Consider the following 22,392-nt stretch of genomic DNA (forward strand, 5'->3'; position numbering starts at 1 on the left):
CTTCTCCACATTCCTTCCTCTTAACCTTTCTTGAGTAGGTTGGATGCACTCTAACATAATTGGAAAGATACTCAGACCTCTCAGATCCTGTCAATTTATTCTTGCTTTTTTGGCTTGTTCTCTCACAAGTTTTTTTTTCTTTTGCAACATTTTTGCTTTGCTGCAATTTCTTATTTCTTAGAGGTGCTGTTTTTTCTGGATAATGTCTAGTTTGGCATCTCAGTTGTACCAATTTATATAACATCCAGTTCTCATCAGCGAGAGCTTTAGACAGGGACAAACACTTTGTTCTTTTGCATGAATGGACAGATTTCAGTCTCTGTTGTCGAAGGGTTTTGTAATAATTACTGAATGTTTTCTATTCAGGTATCAAGTGGTTTAATAGCGCCGTGAATGCCTGTACCACTGTGTGTATGGTGAAGAGACACTGCTCTGTGACTCCATTCAAAACTGAATGTCAGCTGCCTAAGCATAAAAATACTTACTGTTTAAAGTGAGTGCCTGCTCCCACGGGCAGATGCAGTCCAGTGGTGTGTGCGCTATGGGGCCAGTATTGCAGAGCATCTCCTGCGAAACTAGAAGAGTTTTCCATCTTAATAGGAACACAAATACAGGTCACAATTCTTCTAAAGCTAATCTCATCATGCTAGAACTGATACATCAGATGAAAAAGACTAACAAGAGGCTGGAAGATATTTGGAAAAATGACTTTTACAAGACCTGGATTTAATGCTTTTACAGTCTTTTTATACCTGAAAATATGTGTACGTGATTAAGCTGAGATTCTATGAAAGAGAAAAAATAAAAGTATTTTTTCTTCCATTTTATTTATAGGTACTAAATGAAGCAGTGGGTGCACTGATGTATCACACTATCACTTTAACACGAGAAGACCTGGAGAAATTTAAAGCACTTCGAATAATTGTCCGAATTGGCAGTGGTTTTGATAATATTGACATCAAATCTGCTGGAGATTTAGGTATGACTACTAAAGCTATTATACTTGCCTCCCGAAATCTGATAGCTTCCAAGTCTTTGCATTAATGTTTTCTGTGTAATTTATACTAACATAATATGTAAGCTGTATAATTTTCTCATTAAAGTATTTAAAAATTGTTATGGAGATACTAGTATTCATTAATTAAATGATAATATTAACAGCTTTGTGACAGGATGGCAATCTGCCTGTTCAATATAAACCCAAGCAGTAAGGCCATAATTTTTCATCTCTTTTTTACCCCAGTTGTATATTTAACTACTACTGCTGTAATCCAATCACAAAATATAATTCCATCAGCATGGCATACTACTTCTGTTTGAATAAAAAATGAGATCTTTATCAACTGTCTGAGACTTATTTATGATGCATGAGATTTAGTACTAAACCACTCCATAAAATAGAAATATCGATTTTATAGGAGAATCAGTTGTTGCTGCTTCAGAATAAATTCAGATACTGGAAATATGAAGAGATGGTACTTAGTGTTTCGCTGTAAGAAAGCAACAGTCTGATTTCTGCTTTTCTTACTTTAGGATAAACGATCTCTTAAAATCTACAGGTCAAACTGCCACTCAGAATAAATGTCTACAGCTTCCTCTTTTCTAAGACTGAGGTGACGAAGTACATTTCCAGTTCTGCTCTGGGAAGATTTTGGAAACGTTTATTTCAGTGTGACAGTGCTTCATCCTAGTAGTAACCCCACTGATGCAGTGAGGAGCTGTAATATGGTCTATTTGTCAGTAATTGATAGTAAAATAATCACCTGTTTCTAATGGTGGTGTAGTTTGCACAGCAGGCAGAGGCTAACAACTTCTTTGTGAGTTTCTGTAAGGAGCAGATCAGGTCTGAAAGCGTGCAAGTCTGTGTTCCTACATATTGTAACTACTGCCACAGTTAGGCACATGCATTGTGAGCCCCAGAAAACACATATATACATAGAGACTGGCCCAGGGTAAAATCCTAGATCAAAAACCAAAACCTAGTTACAGACCAAAGGCCCGAGCAGTCAGGAGTCCGATTTGTGCAGAGAATCCCTGATAAGAGGAGAATCTTTGCAGGTTTGTTGGCTGTTTCTGCAAGTCTCCATGCTGGATTGTAACCCAAGCTTATAATTTAAATGCGGCCACACCATTCTTCAAGCTGGAGTACAGCAGACTTGGGAAATTCTCATTTGTATGAAGTGCAAAATGGCCACATTCTTCATCATTCGGTTCCTACGTTGTGATTAGACTGAATTATGCAGTTAGGATCCATGCTGTTTGTGCAAGCCAGTATTTATGAAATACAACTGTCCACTCTGTCAAAAGCCAATAAATGCTGGAAGGCTTACTGTGTAAAATCTCTGATTTTAATAGCTAGGGGGAGATGGTTGGAATTAAATACTAGCTCACCACTGCTGGGACAAATCACTTTCCATTTGTTGAACAAATAATACGCATCTCAAGGAGATAATGTGAGTTAATTGCTCTTCGTAAAAAGCTTTGTTTCACTCTTGAAGTATAGTGTAGAGTTAGACCATAAAGTCTGACATATTCCTGAACTTCCACAGTGACTTTTTGAGTTATTTTTCATAGAGTTGGCTCATGGCGTTGTTACCAGCTTTCCCTATTTAGTATTATTTTCACGTTAGCACTTTTGCTCTTCTTAAAATGTATGAAAGCATATGTTTCTTGGATAAAATCTTTAATATCTAGTCTACTTTTTCTCTAGTTTATTAATTGTTGACTAGAAAATTGTACAAGTTGTGAGTGTAGCTGGATGCAAGTGAAGTTGGAGTCCAGGGGATGCCTGTTGTCTCCTGTTGAACCTGTGCACAAGATCACTGAAGGTGGTGGGGAAAGGGAAGGGAGCATAGAAGCAATGGATATGAGTGTGCTGTCTTTTCCTATGTGAAATGTCTCTTTTCTTCATATCCTTGCCTCTATCCTGCTGTGTTTTGTGGTTCACCATGTCTCTGCCTTTCAGAAATTAGCTCTTTTTAAAGTTGGGGGGAAATAGGGAAAAAGAAATTCCTACAGTTTAGGAGAGAAATTATCTGACTCTTCTCCCCAAAATTTGCTAAGGAAACCTATTAGGGAGGAAGGTATAAGGTGAGTTCAATTCTTTATTTCGCTTCCCAAGTACGTAATGTAACTCTTTAAGCTCCTTTTAAAGTATTATTTTGTTGATGCCAGCTACCAGGAGGCATGCTTGTTAAATGCAAGTTTTAGATGGCAAAACAAATTTTTGCTCAGTGAAAGAGACGCTTAGTATAAACAAATGCAGCTGTTTAATATGATGCACTTAAGGGGATGTTATTTTTCAGTCTTGTACTTTTCCCCCTGCTGATGCTTCTTCCCCATTTTTAAAAAAAGATGAGTTTCATACTACTGTTGTTGTTAGCAGGATGCCAAGATTAATATTCCAGCAAATGATGCTGGTTTGTCATTGTGTAAGTCTAAGAGCAGTGACTCAGCAGACACAATATCTCTACAGCAGAGAAAAGAAAAATAGTTCTACAGGTTCCTTATGCGGGTTTTTACTGACCTAAAGAAAGCTATAAAGTGCTAAGCAGCAGAATGAAGGCATTTGTAAAACATAGATAAATATGGTATGAGTTTATTATTTGTCAGATTATTGTTATTACTATTATTGAAGAGAATGCTTTTTATTCCTTCATAAGATATACTGGTGTTAGCTGAGGACTCATTGACTGTTTGTTTATGTAAAAACCCAAACAACTAGACGGTAAAAGCAGTATTAGTGTGTTTAGTATACAAAACACTTTTCTTCACCACAGCGAAATAATACTCAGTCAGCAGAACAGAGACAAACATTTGTGAGAGCTGGTAATTAGAGAGAGAACACGTAGTAAGTAAAATTGAGAGACAAGTCAAAAAGGACACAAACTTTTCAGGTAAACATTTTGCTTAACTGCTGTTTACTGAGTACTGGAAGGTAAAAAGCAGAATGGAATGCATGCAAATACAATCACTTGTTGCCTGATCTGTTTTTTGAAGGGGAAAAAAAGAGCATTGTGAGTCTTGTATCAATCCACCTTCCACAATTGTCTGTGGAAATTTGTAACACACTTATAGCTGCTTGATGTTATGCCCTTTTCAACTAGTAAATTTTCAGCTATTAGGAACATGGACTTAATTTTGCGTTATCTTTACATGCCATGCAGAAGCAGATTTTATATTTCGCTATTGACAGTTAGCTGTGCTGTCTCTTTAATCTGAGGGACCAGGAAAGGACTTGGATTCTGCTTGTCGTAATTCTACAAACCCACGTGCAGCATGAAACAAATTGTCCCTCCCTGTGTTGTGATTACCCATACGTGAACTGGAAATACTAATAGTTGTCCTGTGAGGGCTTTATAGGAGTCGCTGGCATTAGAAATTATTTTATCTTTTTTACAACTTGTATAGATAGCTTTTGGGAGGGTATCTGCTCAGTGGTGGAAAGCTAACTCACACAATTAAATCTAAACAATAACTAAAATGTTGAGAGCTTTCTCTTTGCCATTCAGAACACCTGCCTCAGTGTGCATGTAAAACACATACCAAGGCTTGTGTTCTAAACTATCTGGCATCTTCAGTACTTTCTTTTTGTGGGTTCAGTGGACCGTTCACTGTTTGCCTTTGTTTGCAAACACAATAAACAGTAATAAAAAATGAAAAAAAAAAAAATGTTTGCACATATTTATCAACTATTATGTCAAGTATGCTGTCTGCCATTACAGCCAGAAACTTAGTATTTTTGCAAAACAGGTGTTGAAATATCTGTAAATTTAAACATTGTACTCGTGAATTGCTGTTAAATGGGAAAAAGTAAGTAATGTTTGGCAACTGGTGTCCTTTCCCCAATTCTTTGCAGGGATCGCAGTGTGTAATGTGCCAGCTGCCTCGGTAGAAGAAACAGCAGATTCTACCATGTGCCACATCCTGAACCTGTACAGGCGAACCACCTGGCTTCACCAGGCTTTGCGAGAAGGCACGAGAGTACAAAGCGTTGAACAGATTCGGGAAGTGGCTTCCGGAGCTGCCAGGATCAGAGGGGAGACCTTGGGCATTATTGGATTAGGTATGTTGGCTTGAGAGGAGGTTTAATACCCTCACCTTCAATTGCTTTCAAGAAACTATGAAGATTTGAGCTATAAAAATGGAACACTTAGTTCACTCCTTTCAATGTCAAGTATTCTGTGTAATACCACCTCATTCCTGGTGTTTGTGTGTCAGATGTTTTCCCCTTAGACATCATCATTCCCCTCAGAAAACTTACTTTCTTGCAGATATTCTTTAAGTTCTTTTAATTTCTGCACATCTTTTCTGTTGCCGTATTGCCTGGTGTCAGGCACACTGGTTGTAAGAGGAGGAGACATCACTTCCCCTTTCCCAGACAAGGATCCTGCTACTTCAGCCTGCTTGACACATGTGTATGCTGTATTTCTTGTCTGTTGTCATATCGGGTTCTGTTTGTGCTTTTTCCTTTTTCTGTTTTTAACATATCTGAAAAGTCTTTGCTACAGTAACAGCCTGCAGTACAGTCATTTTGTGCATTTGGTTGAGCTGCATCTGAAATTGTATTTCAGCTCAAGTGAGAGAAAAATATATGCAAGAAAGTTTGAAATGTTTCCTGGCCTAATAAAATCACCTACTTACCTCTCTGAATGGCCCTAAATGTGTTTCAGCATCTAACAGATGGACAGGCTTGCTTGAGATTAGTTAATTACTGTCTGTTATAGAAGTAGAGAAAAAAGCCAAGCAAGTCAGTTTCTATATAAAAATTATTCTGTCATGTGCTTATGTTATCAAAGTTCTGATAGACTGTGGATGTAATTTCTGTAAATTCTGTAATCCACAGGAATTAATAATACGATTTTGACAGCAAGGCATGACTGTTCAGTTGCACATTGCTGTCAAATAACTAAAGCCACATACTCTTACTTTTGGAAGCTGAAAATAGCCTGGCGTTACATAGTACTTACTGAAATGAGTATGCAACACACCAAAAACATATTCACAGTGAAAGAACTGGCTTTAAAATATTACTTTCAAGAAGTTAGTCATGAAGTTGCTTTCTCAAATCTATACCTGTGTAATTATGCACCTCATTTAAACACACAATGATTATCGCACTCACAGTCACAGCGTCTGTACATAAATAATAGACAATCACTTGCAGTGTTTTAAAAATGGAAATGCGTACCTAGTTTTTGAAACTTAAGCCTTGGCTCACATGCTATGTGTGTATTTGCTGGAGATACCTGTCCTGTTGGCATTGCATTTTTTGTATCGCACAAATTCCAGACTGAGATTAGAAAAAAAAGTCATTCATTGTTCACTTAAGTGAATTTTGTGTGTGTTGTTTTTGTTTTGAATGACTGAAAAGTACAGAGAAACAAATGGATAATCAGATTGCCAATATATGTGCAAAGCTACGTGAAATGCTAGGTTTTGGCTTTAGTTTTAAAAAGCAAGCCCTTTGTGTGCACGGTATGCTAAAAGGCTAGTAAAATCTGATTTTAAACGTACACATCTGTTACAGTTATTAACCAGTCATTTCCTCTAGCCTTTCATTGTTCTTATTTCTTTTCCTACAATAGAATATTCAAAATCTCAAGGAAAATTAAATTCTAAAGTCAGTTTTGAAAACTTCCACTGTTTCTTTTTGTGCATATATGTGAATAGGCACAACATTTTGATTCTGACCTGTTCTAACAGGCTCCTACGTAGCTATGTATTAATGAAGGACAAAAATGTAGTCTTAGAAGATGTGGAAATAGGTCTGTACTAGACATTACATTTGAGACCTCAGGCACTTGGGCTGTGATACACGCCTAAGTATTAATCTATTACAGACCACTGCAAGAGGCTACCTGTCTCTAGTTTCAGACCAAAATGTGTATTTACAACCAACTTCAAATGACTTTTACCCTTAGGTTATGTTTCCCTACTAGTGGCCTCTTCCCACGTCTGTAGTTTTGCCTCAATTTATTATTTTATTATTTAGACATGCCAACGTCAGAAGTGATGAACCACTAAGAGGCTATGAAGTGGATACATTCCCCACAAAATAAACAGTTTCATCAACTGTTACTAAGTCCATCTTTTCTCTAGTTCTGTGTGGCATCGCTGTTTCTGTCCTTCTTGCTAATGTGTGCCTGAGATCATCTCGTATCCCAACCACAGCTGTGCATCTCTATTCTTGTCTTAAACTTGTGGTCTCTTCAGCAGTGGGTTGCTTAAATTTATCACTTTGCTGCTGCAACAGCTAACTTGAGATCTTCTTCACATCTGTTCCTGGGCTTTTCTCTTGTTTTGCCAAAGAGAAACACCCTAGCTCTTGCCTATCTCTGTTCTAGGGAATGGCTATGTCATTCCCTCCAAAGCTTCAGCTACTCACTTCCTTATCCACTGGTCTGGCCAAGTTTCATGACTCACTTGCCTTTTCCTTGCCATCACCCACTCTCTTTTCTCTGCCTCCTCTCATGCATATTCCTGCTTTGACACTTGGTCTATACCACTTAATCCTATTATTCCATGCCCCTTCTTTAAAGTTAACCCCATCTCTCATCCTCTGCTTGTATTGAGCTTGAGGATAAGTAAAGACTCAATGATATAATGCCTTCTTCATGTGCTTGTTGGATACCATCATTGTTTTGTGGTTTGGTTAGCCTCTGAGCTCCTTAGGGCAGAGCCTGTGTTTCTTTGTCTTTATGAAGTGTGTGATTCTTTGAGTCTTACATAAATAATAATATCACATCATTAAACAGCTGTCTTTGTCACTTTTAATCTTTATTACTATCCAGTGTCCTATATTTCAAATGATGCATCACAAGCTTGGATAGTAAGCCCTGCATTTAACAATAAAAAAGGCTACGTTTTCACTTTGTATCTAGACGTTTAGGGGTGGTTTTTTTAAAGGAGAATATTTATGAGCAGCAGCATGTAAGTACTAGGATGAATAGATAGCTGGACCTGGTTCTGCTGTAATGATCATTTTACAGCAGTGAAGGCAGTGAAGTCACACTCCCTTCCCCTTCCTTCCCAGTTACAAATGCTGATGACTAATAGCTAACGCATGTCCTCACTCAGGAGAGGTGAAATTCCTCCAAATAAATTTGTCTCTGCGTCATAATGAATGTCATCACTCAGTTTGTCTTTCCTCACCTGCTATATTCCCTCAACAGTCCCACGGTCCTGACTAGTTGTTGGCCAAAGTACTGATCTGCATTATCAGACAATATTAAGGCTTAAGACTTGGGTGGTGTTACCATGCACCCATAGCAGTCCTACTAGCTCTCTTAATGTGCTCAGCAGGAAATGTAACAAAATGGTACTCTCCACGTTTCAGAGTTCTCCAAGAGGGAAGAAAAATTACCCAGATTCTCCATTTCTGTTGCATAGACAGGAAAGAGCTGCTAAGTGAAAGCACTTTTTCTTTCCATGGAAGTCTGCAGGCAGGTCATCAATTTTTCCATGGTATTAAGGGCATTTTATAAAACTTTGTAGTAGCAGCACAGAGTGCCCATTCTTTGCCCAAGGGCTGGGCAGGGTCGTTGACAACTGTAGGTACTGTACTGTTGTGCTCAAACCAGGTCATTGGCAAGGTCAAGGTCAGAAGACACCTATAAACTGGGAGGCTTGGGGAGTAGATGGGTCAGGCTGTAACAGGAGACCCAGGTGTTTTTGATGAGTCTCTCACACTTGGTGTCACTGAAATGATGCATGGCCTTTGCTAGAGCTTTAGATCTCTAATTTCTAAAATAGGCTTTTGTTGCTTTCTGCCTTTTTTTTTTTTTGCACTTGTATGCAACATGCATTTTCTGCATTCTTCCCACAGTACAGACCAAGAAGTTCATTTGATACTTTGACCTTCAGAATGTGCCTTCCCTGGAATCATCTGTGAATATTCATAGCAATTGTATATGCTTTTTAAGATAGAGTTGTCCCAAAAGCGGGATGCTTTGTGGGATGCTGTTTGTTCTTGATATGCTGAGGTAGGTTTTGAGCCACACCTCGTACCCAGGAGAGTCTTACATAATAAAAGTCTTTCAGGAAAGGAAAATTCCATCGTACGTTTGTGGTTGTACTATATCGTTTAAAAAGGAATTGGCAAATTGCATGTGTCCACCTATGTATTTGTTTAATGACTAATACAAAATATGAATTGTCAATTGCGGAAGAGTTTATCCCATAAAGTAACTGTAATAGGACAACTCTGGATTGGAAGTACCCACATGCGATTCCCAAATGTTTCAGAGGAAACTGTGCACATTGAAGAAGGCTTTGCTTTGTTAGCCTGGTTGCCATGAATGGAAAGTGTAGCTTTAACTGGAGAGCCTGCTGGAAGAGATTTCACTCTCGTGAATCCCCTCAGGTATTATTGTTGTAAAAAGCATAAAAAAGAACAGATGACAGAATATTGTATGTTGAAATGAGTGGAGCTGGAGTAAAAGCGATATGCTTCGTTTAAAAAAAAGAAAGGTTGCAGTTGTGTGACTGGTTTCTTGAGCTCTCAACATGCCAACATTTGAAAATAATAGCAGTTGTGCTGAAAATTATCTAATTCAACTTTATAAAAAACAGCTTGGAAAGCAAACAAATAACATGTATGCAAGTATTGAAATAAAATATTTTGAAGGGTATTTTAACTTGGTGTCCCCAAAGAAAAGTGAACAGTCCCCATCAGATTGACGTACTGTTTAATATTCCAAGCACATCTGTCACTAAGCACTGCAGAATCGCTGTGTTCAGGTTAAATGATCAACAAAAAACCTTTCTTCCCGTGGCTTCTTAAGTTTATTCAAAGAGAAACTGAAAAGTGGAGGGAAATCCCTTCAAGCACAATTGGAAAGAGATGGGATTTCCCTCTGTTAGTTTGATCCTTTTTTTGAACAAACTCAGATGTTACAAAAGAAAACTTGTTTAATTTTTTTTTTAAATGAGACATGATTATTATGGTGTACCTGGGGATGCTTTTGGAATGTCTTTATCTAGCATTTTTAATACTGTAACGTGAGCATCTAGTGGGTAGTCTTTTAATGTGAAAATGTGTTTGTTCTCATTCTTCAAAATACCCTTACTAGATGTACTAACTTTTTTTTTTCCTCTGTGTTTTACCGGTAGCATGGTGAAGGGAAATACACACCTGCTGATACATGTGGCATGGAGTCATGCCCAGACAGCATTTTCAGGTGCGGCTCTGAAATATGACAGTAAGGGAAGTGAAACAGCGAAAGTGAAGGTCCATGTGAATATCAAATAGTACCGCACTCTTCTTAACTAGGTGCCATATGGTGGACTGTATTTATTCATCATTTAGGTAGATGGATACAAAATTTTTTAAAGCCTTAGACAAGATTCTCGTAGGTATTTTAATGCTGAAAGGATGTTATTCAAAGTGAAAGAAAGGAGATTGTATGCACTGAGAATGGTTGAGCTTCAGATTAAACAAGTTATATTTTATTGCATCCATTTTTGAGGATTAATTTTATAGCTTTTTATTAAAGCCAGCTGGTCCGACATGGGTAAGAATAAGTCCCTGGCAGGATGTGTTAAAAAGCAGTAGTGTTTTACCATAAACAGGCCCAGCAGGCAAACCCTTGTATTACACAGATTATTGCAGATTACGTGACATCTTCTGGCATTTCAGATCTCCGGTTGCAAAAGGTGCAAGCCTCATGCTTTGTTTTGAACAAGGCAGTGTGAAACAGCCCAGATGTAACATTTCTGATCTTAGTGATGATTTCAAGTGGGATGGGAGCCGCCTCTTTTTTATCCTCTTCCAGTTGCTGTACAAAACACTGTGGTTCAATACAAGCGTTTGCAGTAGGAAGGAGGAGGCTATCTTACAGCAGCTGCTTCACATCTGTTCTCATTGCATGTTTATCTTGTTCTAGGGCGTGTTGGGCAAGCAGTAGCACTACGTGCCAAAGCCTTTGGCTTCAGTGTGATTTTCTATGACCCATACCTCTCAGATGGCATGGAGCGTGCTCTGGGACTGCAGCGGGTGAGCACTTTGCAGGACCTGCTGTTCCACAGTGACTGTGTTACCCTGCACTGCAACTTGAATGAACACAATCATCATCTTATTAATGACTTCACCATAAAGCAGGTAATAATCTCTGTGGGCGCCCTCCACACCGGTGCTGGTGGCTGACACTGTATTGTGTTTATTTATGTAAACAGGCAGCTTCTCATTTGAAATAAATTTCTTTTCTTTTTCCTACTTTGGGATCAAGCAGGTTTATAACTGATTAGGAAATAGCTGGTGGCTTACATATTGTTGCTTTTATTGTCTTTTGCTCAGTACCATTGCATTTGTGGAAATAACTTGCTGCTTTTAATGTTGCTCAGATTTAATAAAGTTGCATTTATGTAAAAGCGCTTTTCCTCTGTCTTCTAGTAGCTACTTCCTTTACCTGTGTATTTTCAGGTAGCAATTCTGCCTTTCACTCTTGTTCCTCAGCTTGAGTGCCTTAGATGCAATTTAAGGATTATGACTAAATGGCTCCCCCCTGTGCTCAGTCCTGATGCTTGCAGAGGGCTTCATGGATGGATCGCATTTACAGGATTGCATTATTTAGAAAAATAATGTTTCTTGGAATTAGTACTAACCTGTCCCTCAAGCCTTAAGTTCAAACTCTAGGCGTAGCAACTGCTCTGTTATTGACTAATCTGACAGTAAGCTTTTTCATTAAATGCCTAACTTCTGATTCCGACCTCAGTGTAAGAAATGTAACAATGAGATGTAAGAATGTAGGTAGTGGACAGGAAAGGAACTCTTCAGATAAAATAGTTGATTTTGTTGTTCTTTATATATGTAGTGTTTGTAAGTGTTGGTAACAATGACAGTACCACTCTTTTGCAGTAAAATCATTGCTTGGCTTCTGAGAAGTAGTTGGCACCTACTACTCTTGAACTTCAGAGAACTGAAGTAATTAATGAATGTGTTCCACAGTCATGTAGGATCATGGCAGAAAACTGACAATATAACATGCTTCTTGATTTGAGAGTTTAGGGGTTTTGCAGATCCATCCCAACATAAAATCAGGGTTTTGGATTTAGAACTCTAAAAAATTAAGAAGTTTAAAATGCAAATCTGTAAGAGAACAGAGCTCTGTCACCCTACCTTGAAGGTTCTTTTTTGTTGTGTGCTCAGGTACACTTAATGGTTATTACACAGTTAGGTGTCTTTGCAAGTAGACTTCTAGACCCAAACAGGCCACATGGAATTTAGCAGGACCGTCTGGAGGCTTGGCGGTGATCGCTCGTTATACAGCGGACTGCGAAACTTGGGCCAGCGTGTCATGGGAAGTGTTTGAGTGGAGATGGATAAATGCGATGAGCTTCAGAGAGGGTGTAGTGCATTAATCAGAGAAACAAAACAGGTTAAAACTGAGTGACACCATCTGAAATGAAATGCATATAATAAAGTCTGTACTGGAAAGAATGTCATAAGCATTTATCTTATTTGCTTTCCTTCATGATTGAAGCAAGGATTAAAATGTTAGAAGATAGTTCTTGCTTTGGATAAAAGTTTGGATGAAACAGGCTGTTTTGTAACAGCTGATGTGAAAGCCATAAAATTCTAACACCTCTGACTGCTTAGGTTGCGTAGAGCAGATCTTCTGAATCTGCATGAAAAGGAGCAGAACAGGTTTTTAGGCTGACAGATTGGCCTGAAATTTTTAGAGAACATTGCATGCCACTTTCGTCTGGTATTGCATGCTCATTTAATAACCAGCTTTTAAATAAAGTACAGAGAAGTATGGTGCATCTCATTTCACTAAAGTCTCACCCTGAATTAATTTTGTTTAGAATCTAAAATTACATAACCTTAAAATGTCTTTGATAATTTGGTGTCAGCCTTTTCTTTCAGTAGCTTTTCCCTTTAATTAGTCCGCATTCTGCGTAGCCGTTGTGCTTGGTCTTGTAGACCCAGAGAAGTTCAGAGAAGCGTTTCAAGCTTGTGTTATCATAGAATCATTAAGGTTGGAAAAGACCGCTAAGATCAAGTCTAACCATGTTTATTGAACCCATGATAATCAAGTGTTCTTAAGGAGGCTGAGGTCATCTTTAGTTTTTACAGATTTGAGAAAAATAAGCTGCAATTTAAATGCAGTACATTTTTAAAGCAGCTATGCAAGTTTGGTGTAGGTGAATTGTAACAGCCGTAAGCAGTTCTAGCGGTGAAGCTCTTTCAAGCTTCCACCCATTGTTAAGGGGCATCTCCAGCTGCATCCATCCTTACAGTTTTTCATGAGTCACGTAATTAATTTCCACTAGAATGCATTTATGCAACCATTTTCTGTTTGATTTGGACTTGTCCTAGTACTAGCTTTAGAGTTTTGTAAATAGTCCTAAGATGAAAAGTCAGGCAAGGTTATTAAGATCAGACAGAAAATTTTAGCAGGGTTCACTTTGATTAAAATTTTTGAGTCCTTCAAAGGGCATATAAATACACTAAGCTATACTTAAATTATCTGTTTGTAGGAGCACAGAGATAGGAAGGGTATATGTGCTCCCACGAGCCTATATGGCATGTCTGCTCAGCAGGTGTGATTGTCACTTGGGTGAGCCCTCCTGTGCTAGCTTTGGTCTACTTCTCACAGCTGACTTAAGCAGTGGAGAGGCAGTAACAGTTCCCGTCAGGAATGTCTTGTTGTTACTACACCAGCTTAAGATCATGCCACCATTTCTTCACTGTTCTAATTCCCAAGTCAATTATATAAAACTTAAAGAAGTATCCCGAAGTTCTGCTCCCATAAGTGGACTTTGCTTTTGCTGTATAGACCAATAGATGGTTCTCCTCTAAGCCCAAGAGTGTGCAAATGGAGAGAGGCAGGGCCACACTAAACCTAGTGAGTTGGCCAGTAAAATATGGTAGGTTTTTTTCCTTATAACCTTACTGCAAGCATATGCATGTTAATTGTTTAACATTTCCTATGATCTCATGTCAAAAAAAGTCTCTTAGCTGACTTTCATCCAAGCCGCCTCGTTGTTCATGAATTTGGCATTTTGAATCAGTCTTTCAGAGGAAGGATCCATTTACATAAGCTTTAGCTTGATGTGTAGGTTTCAAGTAGTTGACTTGGTGTCAAAATGTTGGGGTTTTCTTCTTCTTACGGTGAGAGATGGAGTCAGTACAAAATGTGATTTTTATCATTCATCTTCACCATGGTTGCTGCTCTTCCTATGCATACCTTCATGCACAGAAATGCTTCTGAGATCAGAAGCTGTGTTTGAGACATCTTGTAAAAGATGAAGTATTAGGGTGGCTTGAAGCAGGTTGTAGTAATTTATTTTTTTTTCCGTACCATCTCTCTTATTTAAACTGCCACTTTGTTTTCAAGTTGTGGATATGTTATGGTGTAAATTCTTGTAGTTCTCCCCACACAGTGTCATCTACAATGCTAATCTGCACAATGCACAGCACAGCTTCTCTCCTGGGCACGCAGCGTTCTCAACAAAATTCATTTTCATGCCTTTTAATTGAATAATATAAGAATTCTTTAGACCTTTATTTGAAGAGTCTCACAGGGAGGAGGAAGCTGAAGTAACAAAAATAAATAAAACATACCTCTACTGTGTTTCGGCAGCTGAAGGGAAAAGTGTTTGAAAATCCAAAAGCATTGATTTTTCTGAAAAATTCATGTAGGTTTTTGTTTGTTTGAAAGTTGAAAACTACAAAATATGAATTTGTTTAAGAATGTGCTGTAGTTTGTCTCATGCAATTTCACAGTGAAATGAAAAGGCATAAAATGATCTGTCACTTTCATATGCACAGTTGTATCTTTTGATCATGGTACTGCACAATATCTGAAACAACGCTTCTATTAAAAGACACTACTTACAAGAAACAAAAGGTTATTAAGTGCTGTGAAATAGCATTTTATGTTAGAAGCATCACATTTTGTGGTACTTTCCAATGGAAAGGGAAGACAACTGTTACAGGTTAAATCAGCTGAATAGCCTTTGTTGTAATGGATGCTTCTTTTGAGTAAAAAAATAATGCCACAACGATTTTATTTCATTTATTTTTATTTCATCATTCTTGTTTTTAACTTTCCCTAGATGAGACAAGGGGCTTTCCTGGTCAACACAGCTCGAGGTGGGTTAGTAGACGAAAAAGCACTTGCACAGGCCCTGAAGGAAGGAAGGATACGAGGGGCAGCCTTAGATGTACATGAGTCAGAACCATTCAGGTGCTTTTCCTTTTCTTTTCATTTTATTTTGTTCACTTTCTTATTTTTAAGTCTTAGTGCATGGTACAATCAACAGCAACAAGTAAATTGAGTTCTCCCTTCATTTGGTAGCTAAATACTCCTTAGTCAAGCAACATGAATCTGTGCAGCACTGGACTAATGCAAATGTAGATGGAGCTTGCGTATGTGGTCAGAAGTGACAAAAGTGACATCCAAGATTTAATTCCTTAACAAAAAAAAAAAAAAAAAATCCAATGGGGTTTTTTAGTGGAAATAGCAGGGACTTGGGTTCAAGTCCTGGGCATGGCTTTGTCATGGCTTTGAGGGGAGTGTTCCTTTGTTATTGGTGCAACTCTGGAGGCAATTAATATTGATGTCTGAACAGACTCTTTCAGAAAGGAAAGAGTTGAGATTTGGTGTGAAAAAGAACTATTTTATGACACCTTTCTAGAGGAAGAGACATACTTTTGTCCCAATTGCCTCTGCAGGAAAGCCATAAATATAACAGGTTGCAAAAAAAGTTAAGGAAGGTGGTCAGAGTGCAGGCTTGGTTTTGTTTTACCCTTTATCGGGGGAGCAGTAACTCTGCTGTCATTAGCAGAGCTGGTAGCACAAGCCTTAGTTTTCGACTGAGGCTGAGAGGTCCAGCGCTTTAGGCGGAAACGTACCACTCCCCAAAGTGGCATTGGTATTACATTATCAGGACTCATAACCAGCAATGAGCCTGTTTGATATGTCCTTGAGTCTTGAGCCTGAGTCAGAGTTTTGAGAATAGACTGCTGTAGCTCAGTGCTTGTGTGTAACAAGCCTTTTTCAGTTGTTCAGTCTGGGCAGGGAGAAATGTTAATTTGACTAGAACAATCCACATAAGTTTTTGAAGAGGAACAGATTCAGGACTTGAGGGCAGGTTGTAAAGACTGGAGAGAGGACAGTCTGTCTCATAACAGCTTGGTGGAGGGAATAGAAGACTTAAAAAAATAGAATAGTATCCTCTTAGGTAGAATTTTCATATCTACTGAGATACAATGCCACATCACAAATATTTAATTTTATTTATGCATACCCTGCATTCATTTACTTCTAAATGTAGTCATTACAATGCAGTAGTGCTGTGCAAAGCCAGTCTGATGGCTCAAGGGACTTTCAGCTACATATATTCTTCCCAATTCAGATCTCAGATCTGCACAAGCAGACCATTGCACCTATAGGAAGCCCCATTTACTGCATGGAGATGCCATCTGCAGAGATTCAGTTGCAGGATTACAGCCACAATTTCCTTTGGCTTTAGTGCTGCATGTCTATCTGATCGCAGCATGCAACTCTTCATTCAAGAGTTTTGCCAGATATTCTGATGTTTATTGAACTACAGATGAAATCTATCATTTTGTGAATTATGACCAACTCTGAAAGCACATTTTTGTCTTAAAATATTTGTTCTCCTGTTGTTACAGTTGACTGTAAGATTATTAAAACTGGAAATAAATAGGAGGAGCAAGTTTCCATTATTTGCAGTTTCTTTATTCTGTATCTGTGGTGAAGCACTTTTACACAGATTCATTGCATTCCCTGAAAATTGATCTGTAAAATAGATTTCCTTCTTTCAATGGAGTTTCTATAAAGGAACAGGAAAGAAAAACTAGTTAAAAATAACGGGGGAAAAAAAAACCTGAATCATAAAAAAAGTTGAGGCTGCCAATGGACACACTTCTTATTTGGAAATAATTGTAAGATTTTTTTCTTTAAATGACTAAATGTCACATTGACAGTGACTTGAGAGAATAGAGCTTTGTTGACTAATGCAGTAAAAGTAAAACTGTGATGAAATAGACAAATGGAATGACATCCTGAATTGATTTGGGTCTTGTTTCATGCATTTTTGCACCAGAACTGGAGTGGCAGTGGCTATAGATAGCAATAAGTGCATTGGGCAGAAGCTAATGTTGCTACTATACTTAGGTTCTACCCTTTGAGTCTATGAGAGGTGATTGTTGCTTATTTATACCATGAATAGTGTATTAAATTAACTGACAGAATTAAAAACAAACCCAACAAGGAATAGAAGTGCAATTTTTTTTCTATTGTAGAAATCAATCTATTAATCTGTGTATGTACAAATCCATGTGGATCCCCCCCCTTTCCCCCCACCCCCAGATATCTTTTGTCATTTGATCTTGTTTTAAATCTTCATTTAGCTTTAGTCAGGGCCCCTTGAAGGATGCACCAAACCTGATCTGTACCCCACATGCAGCCTGGTATAGTGAACAAGCCTCAATTGAGATGCGGGAGGAAGCAGCACGAGAGATCCGAAGGGCGATCACAGGTACTAACTCAACTTATTTCCTCCTTCGCTGCATACTTCTTTTTAACCAACTTTTTTCAGTCTTGAAAGATGCTGAAAAGATCCAGCCTTAGGTTTTGTTTACCACTTTGAGTATTTGGAAAATAGAAACAAGCAAATACCCACTAAGTTTGTTCTCAGAACTGGAACAGATCATTTTGGAGGCTCTTTGCAATTACAAAGAGAAGGCAGGCACTGCAAAATAAGTACTTTTTACGAATAACAGAAATGTACTTCTGTGTGAAAAATCCGCCCTTTTTTTTTTTTTTTCTTCCATTTGATGGGTTTGACTGCAAGTCATCCAGATATTGCTGGTACCTTTCATAGGTTTTCCTAGATGCCCCCTTATACTTGCAACGAGCTGTTCTATTTCCTTTATTCTTTTCTCTTTGGCTCCTTTGTATTTTCCAGGGTTCATCCCCAAATTTGCCTTAGAGGACGGTCTGGAATTTCAGTGTCTTCAAGGCTGTAATGTTCAGAGATAAAGCATCTAGAGCTTCATGCTGTTCCTAGTAGTGCTCATATCTCCACAACTCACTCTCTACGTCAGAACAAAGTTTTCAGTATTTTGCTGGGAGGGTACTCTATTGTAGATGTTCCTCTCTTTAAAGCATTGCTAAAGAAGTCTGGCATTTTAAAGGGCAAAGTCTCCTTGTTATATAACTACCATGTAATTGTAAACTGTTCACATAAGAGAAAACAGTGATGTCTTGGACATGCACTGCTAATAAATAAAATGAGAAGAGTGAGCCATTTGGCATTGGTTTGAATCCCTTGTAGCCTAAAATAAAAGAAGGGATTTTCATACTGGAAAATGATTCATTAAGCACTAATGTTCTCTCTTTAGTAGGACTTTGCTGTTTCCCCCTTGGCAATATAGACTGAATGCTCTGCAGAGATGAAGGGCCATCTGTGTCACCTTGAGAGCAGCTCAGTGCCAACACTTTTCTCTGCTATACAAAAATCACTAGCAGTAGCCCTTCCTGTGTCTTGTGCCTGAAGAGGCTGGGCAGTTCAATTTCATTTATAGCTTGTGCAGAGAGAAGATTTCTCTTCTGGGTGGTGATTAAAGGCACCTCTCAAATTCCTGATACGAATTGCCCTTTACAGGACTATTTCTCTCTGTTTCAGAGGTAACCTAAAGAGTCCGACCACCCCTTTGCCGGAGTTGGTCCTTGTGCTTATACTCCAGAAGAACTCTAATGTGCATTAAGTTGTTGCGTAACTATTGCCTGCTCCCAAATAGCTTTGGGAGAGGTTGCACAAACCAGCATATGATACCTGCTTGGGGGATGATTGATGTGCAAATAAGCATTAATGTAGGCTACGATCTGAAAACTGAGTAAGAGTCAGCTCTACAGAGCTAGTTTTATGTTAAATATTGTGCAATAGCCCAAACACGTGCCTGGGCCAATGGACCTGTATTTTCTTAAAGTGCTTGATCGTGCTATCAACAATCTAAATCATTGATTTGTATTGAAGCTGTCAGCACTTCAGGGTCTGCACATGGTTTGTAGTAAGATCAAACTGAGGCCAGCATTAGGGAGGTGAGAATGACATTGAATCACAGTGAAACAAATGTAGGAAAGATACAGGAAGTGTGGGATAAAGCTGGATATGTGAAAGCCATCAGGGAACACCTTGGGGAAAGGGTGTAGAGAGAGACTAATTGGAAAAAGGTGTACAGTGAAGGAATGCAGGCTATGACTACCATCTGATGATAAAGATGTTAAGTGGTGCTGCTGTTCCCAAAAAGGCAATGTCATTCAGATGTATAAAATAAAAATAATAAGCAGAGATTAAATATCTTTAAATATATTTTTGAACATCAAAACATTCAAAGTATTACGTAAGGAGGAGCACTGAAAACAGGGAAGAAATGGGAAGGTGTGCATAGCAAGTGAAAAGGTTGTTATGAAATAAGTTTAAAATAAATACTGTTTTGTAAGAGGAGACTAGTAGAACATGCCTACAGAAGTTAGCAAAATGAAAAATGAGGGGAGAGGAGGAAGGCATGACTGCAGTTTAAAAATACTTGAGAACGATGAACATCAGAAGGAGAAAGATACTATTTAAATTTGTGGACAATGTTGGCAGAAGTTCAGATGGATGTATATTTCAGCTAAATTTAGAAGATGATTTCTAATGAGGAGAATGGTAGGAATTCACCCATAATGGGGCACGTACCTCATCTTGTCCCATATTGAACCAGGAAGCCCTTTCGACTTATACGTAGGAGACGTGAGAAGTTCTAGTGACATAAGCACAAGTCATGGAGGAACAAGTATTTGATAGCAGCGGCTAGACATAAAGCAATTCTGTAAAAAGGCTTTTCTACAGCCCCATTGTGGCCAGGCTGATGCATAGAATGAGCAGGCAGAGTAGTGAGGTCCTTAACCAAGTTTCCAGTAGGAAGTTGGACTGAAAGAGCCTGAATTCTTCAATAATGGAGCATGGTCTGTTTTTGAAAGTGTTTCTGGAGTACTCTTGCCAAGGGTAGCAGAGGTAGACTTGAACTCAGCTCTTTCTAACTCTGTGTGTGCAAATGCACAGTAAGATTAAACGTCAGAAAGGGTACACCAAGACAGATATCAGAACACAGGCTTCAACTGATCTCCCATTGAAATTGGTGGAAATATTCCTGTTGCCATGAAGAAAATGTGTATTGTATCCGTTCATGTAATTTTTTGCAGGGCTGGAGATAGTTCTGCAGCAGGTGTTTAGAGGCTTGTCCAGTATGTGCTGAATCAGGTTGAGAGATTTTCCAGTACCTGTGTCTTAAAACTTCAGTTAAACTTCAGAGGTTAAGCAAAAGTTTTGAAGAAATTAAGAAGGGAGTTTTCTGGTGTATTGTCAGGTTTTGTAGGAATGAAAGAGATGGCTGAGGATTCATACATTATAGTAAATAAATGTGAAGAGCAATTGAGATAAAGGGGAAGGTCAGGAGAACAGGAAAAAAAGTGTTGATCATATTCAGGTCTATGGCAAAATCCATTCAGAATCCTACACTCTTCAATGAGTGGTTTTATTGCTGTTACCTGTGGAAGAAAAAGGAGGAAAGTGAAGTCAAAGAAGAGCAGGAGGCTACGCTACTGAATCTGAGTGGCAACCATGCTCCAAATTCAAGTTTTAGCTTCTTGGAAAGTATGAATCTTGTTGATTATGGTTTTATTGAGACTTCGTATACAAGAGACAAAGACAGAGAAATAAAAATTATGCAGAGCATTTTAACCGTTATTAACTATGTCCCAGATGAGGGGAACAGTGAGGATCAAAAATAAGCTCTTAGTGTGATTTTGTATTGATTTAAATATGCAAATATTTATAACTTTTTAACATAGATACACTAGGAGCATAAGGCATACAACTTTTATGGCTTTTTAATTCCTCTCCCTCACTTCATCCTAGGTCGTATTCCAGACAGTCTGAAAAACTGTGTTAACAAAGATCACTTGACTGCAGCTACACATTGGGCCAGCATGGATCCCGGAGTTGTTCATCCAGAGCTTAATGGTGCTGCATACAGGTAAGCATGCTGCAGGTGTAAAAGAAATACCTCCTTAATTCAGACGTAGGTGTTCAAGAATAAATAAGACCTTCCTATTAATAAATAAAGTGGTTTTGGATTAGGCCCCAGCTATATTGTTTTCATAATTGTTCCATTGAGGAGAATAATCTTGTTTTGCTAGTTGAAGTCAGTCATGCAGTGTGTAAGTATGTTTCCTTTTCTTACCTTTTTTGTGTGGATAGTAATATCTGAACAATACACAGTTTTTTGTTTATTCAAGTAAAAGAATTCTGGTCATCTCCAGTGAGTGCAGTGGAAGTTTATGTTCCTTTTGCTGAAGGTAATGATACTGCAGTAGGTTACAGAAAGACTTTTAATAATAAGCTATTGTTATGTGGTTTTGTGGACTCCAGACACACGAGAAAACAAATAACTTTGTAGTGAATACGGTGGAATAGTCTGTGGTGATTATGAAAATGTGTTTAAAATGGTGTTTTGTAAATTACACATTTAATTTTTAAGCAAAAGCATTTGAAGGACTTGATCTATGTATTCTCAATCAACTGTGAAAGCAGCTCTTAATAATTAATAGAAAGGGGCAATTTTTTTACGTCTGATATGTACATTCCTTAGTTAGTTTGCTTGAGAGTCTTTCTCTGTCCCTTTATCCCTAGCAGCTGTTCTAACTGCAGGTTTTTCCTAGTAGCAAGCTTCACACTATTTTTATTTATGAAAAACATCTGCAATTTTTTATCTTCCAGTATGGTATTTACTCATAAGTAGGATGAAAGTGGCTGAGAAAGCTACAGACATCTGCTTCCCTCAATGCCTTGAGGGAAGGGACAGTGCAGTAATTCCATTATTTTTTATACCTCTTTGTCCCAATCTCTCCGTTGCCCTTCTTCATACATCTTTCTTATCGTTGTCCTTTTTAGGAGGGCTTCCCCATACTTCTAATAGAGAGAGGATTTTTTGTGTGTGTTACTCTATATGAGAACGCAGCTGTGCAATGCTGAGAAGTGAAGCAAATCTATCATGTCCCAGTGACTTCTATCAGTCTCATCAGAAAGTGATGGAGAGATGGAGGGGGGAGCATCACCACCCTCTGCCATAATCTCCTTATCAGTAGCTGTAAGTGCACCAAAGGAGAAGCATGACTTTGATCAACATCCATGTATCTCACATCACATCAAGGTGTTCATTTTTTGAAAAAGTACCCATAGCCCTAAATATCTGAAGAAGGGTGTCTTTATTTCCTTAAACAAAAAGTTCAAGCACACGTGTTCTCCTCCACATGGGATGTGGTTTCATTGACTGCAGTCTGGAGTACTTGGGGCAGAGCTGAATGCAAT

The 22,392-nt window shown here is 38.4% G+C and overlaps 1 protein-coding gene across 18 annotated transcripts in view; it reads left to right on the forward strand.

The window, feature by feature from the left end:
- CTBP1 (C-terminal binding protein 1) overlaps nt 1–22,392 on the forward strand; it is a 248,851-nt gene that overhangs the window by 220,736 nt on the left and 5,723 nt on the right. For all 18 annotated transcript variants that reach the window (XM_075092089.1, XM_075092091.1, XM_075092097.1 and 15 more), the window contains 6 exons: nt 835–979; nt 4,859–5,065; nt 10,887–11,101; nt 15,064–15,194; nt 17,387–17,514; nt 20,941–21,058. In XM_075092089.1, coding sequence (XP_074948190.1) covers nt 835–979; nt 4,859–5,065; nt 10,887–11,101; nt 15,064–15,194; nt 17,387–17,514; nt 20,941–21,058 — 944 coding nt within the window. The remainder of the gene's footprint in view (nt 1–834; nt 980–4,858; nt 5,066–10,886; nt 11,102–15,063; nt 15,195–17,386; nt 17,515–20,940; nt 21,059–22,392) is intronic.

The sequence above is a fragment of the Phalacrocorax aristotelis genome, chromosome 4 (genome assembly GCF_949628215.1).
Source record: "Phalacrocorax aristotelis chromosome 4, bGulAri2.1, whole genome shotgun sequence".
NCBI classification, from domain to species: domain Eukaryota; kingdom Metazoa; phylum Chordata; class Aves; order Suliformes; family Phalacrocoracidae; genus Phalacrocorax; species Phalacrocorax aristotelis.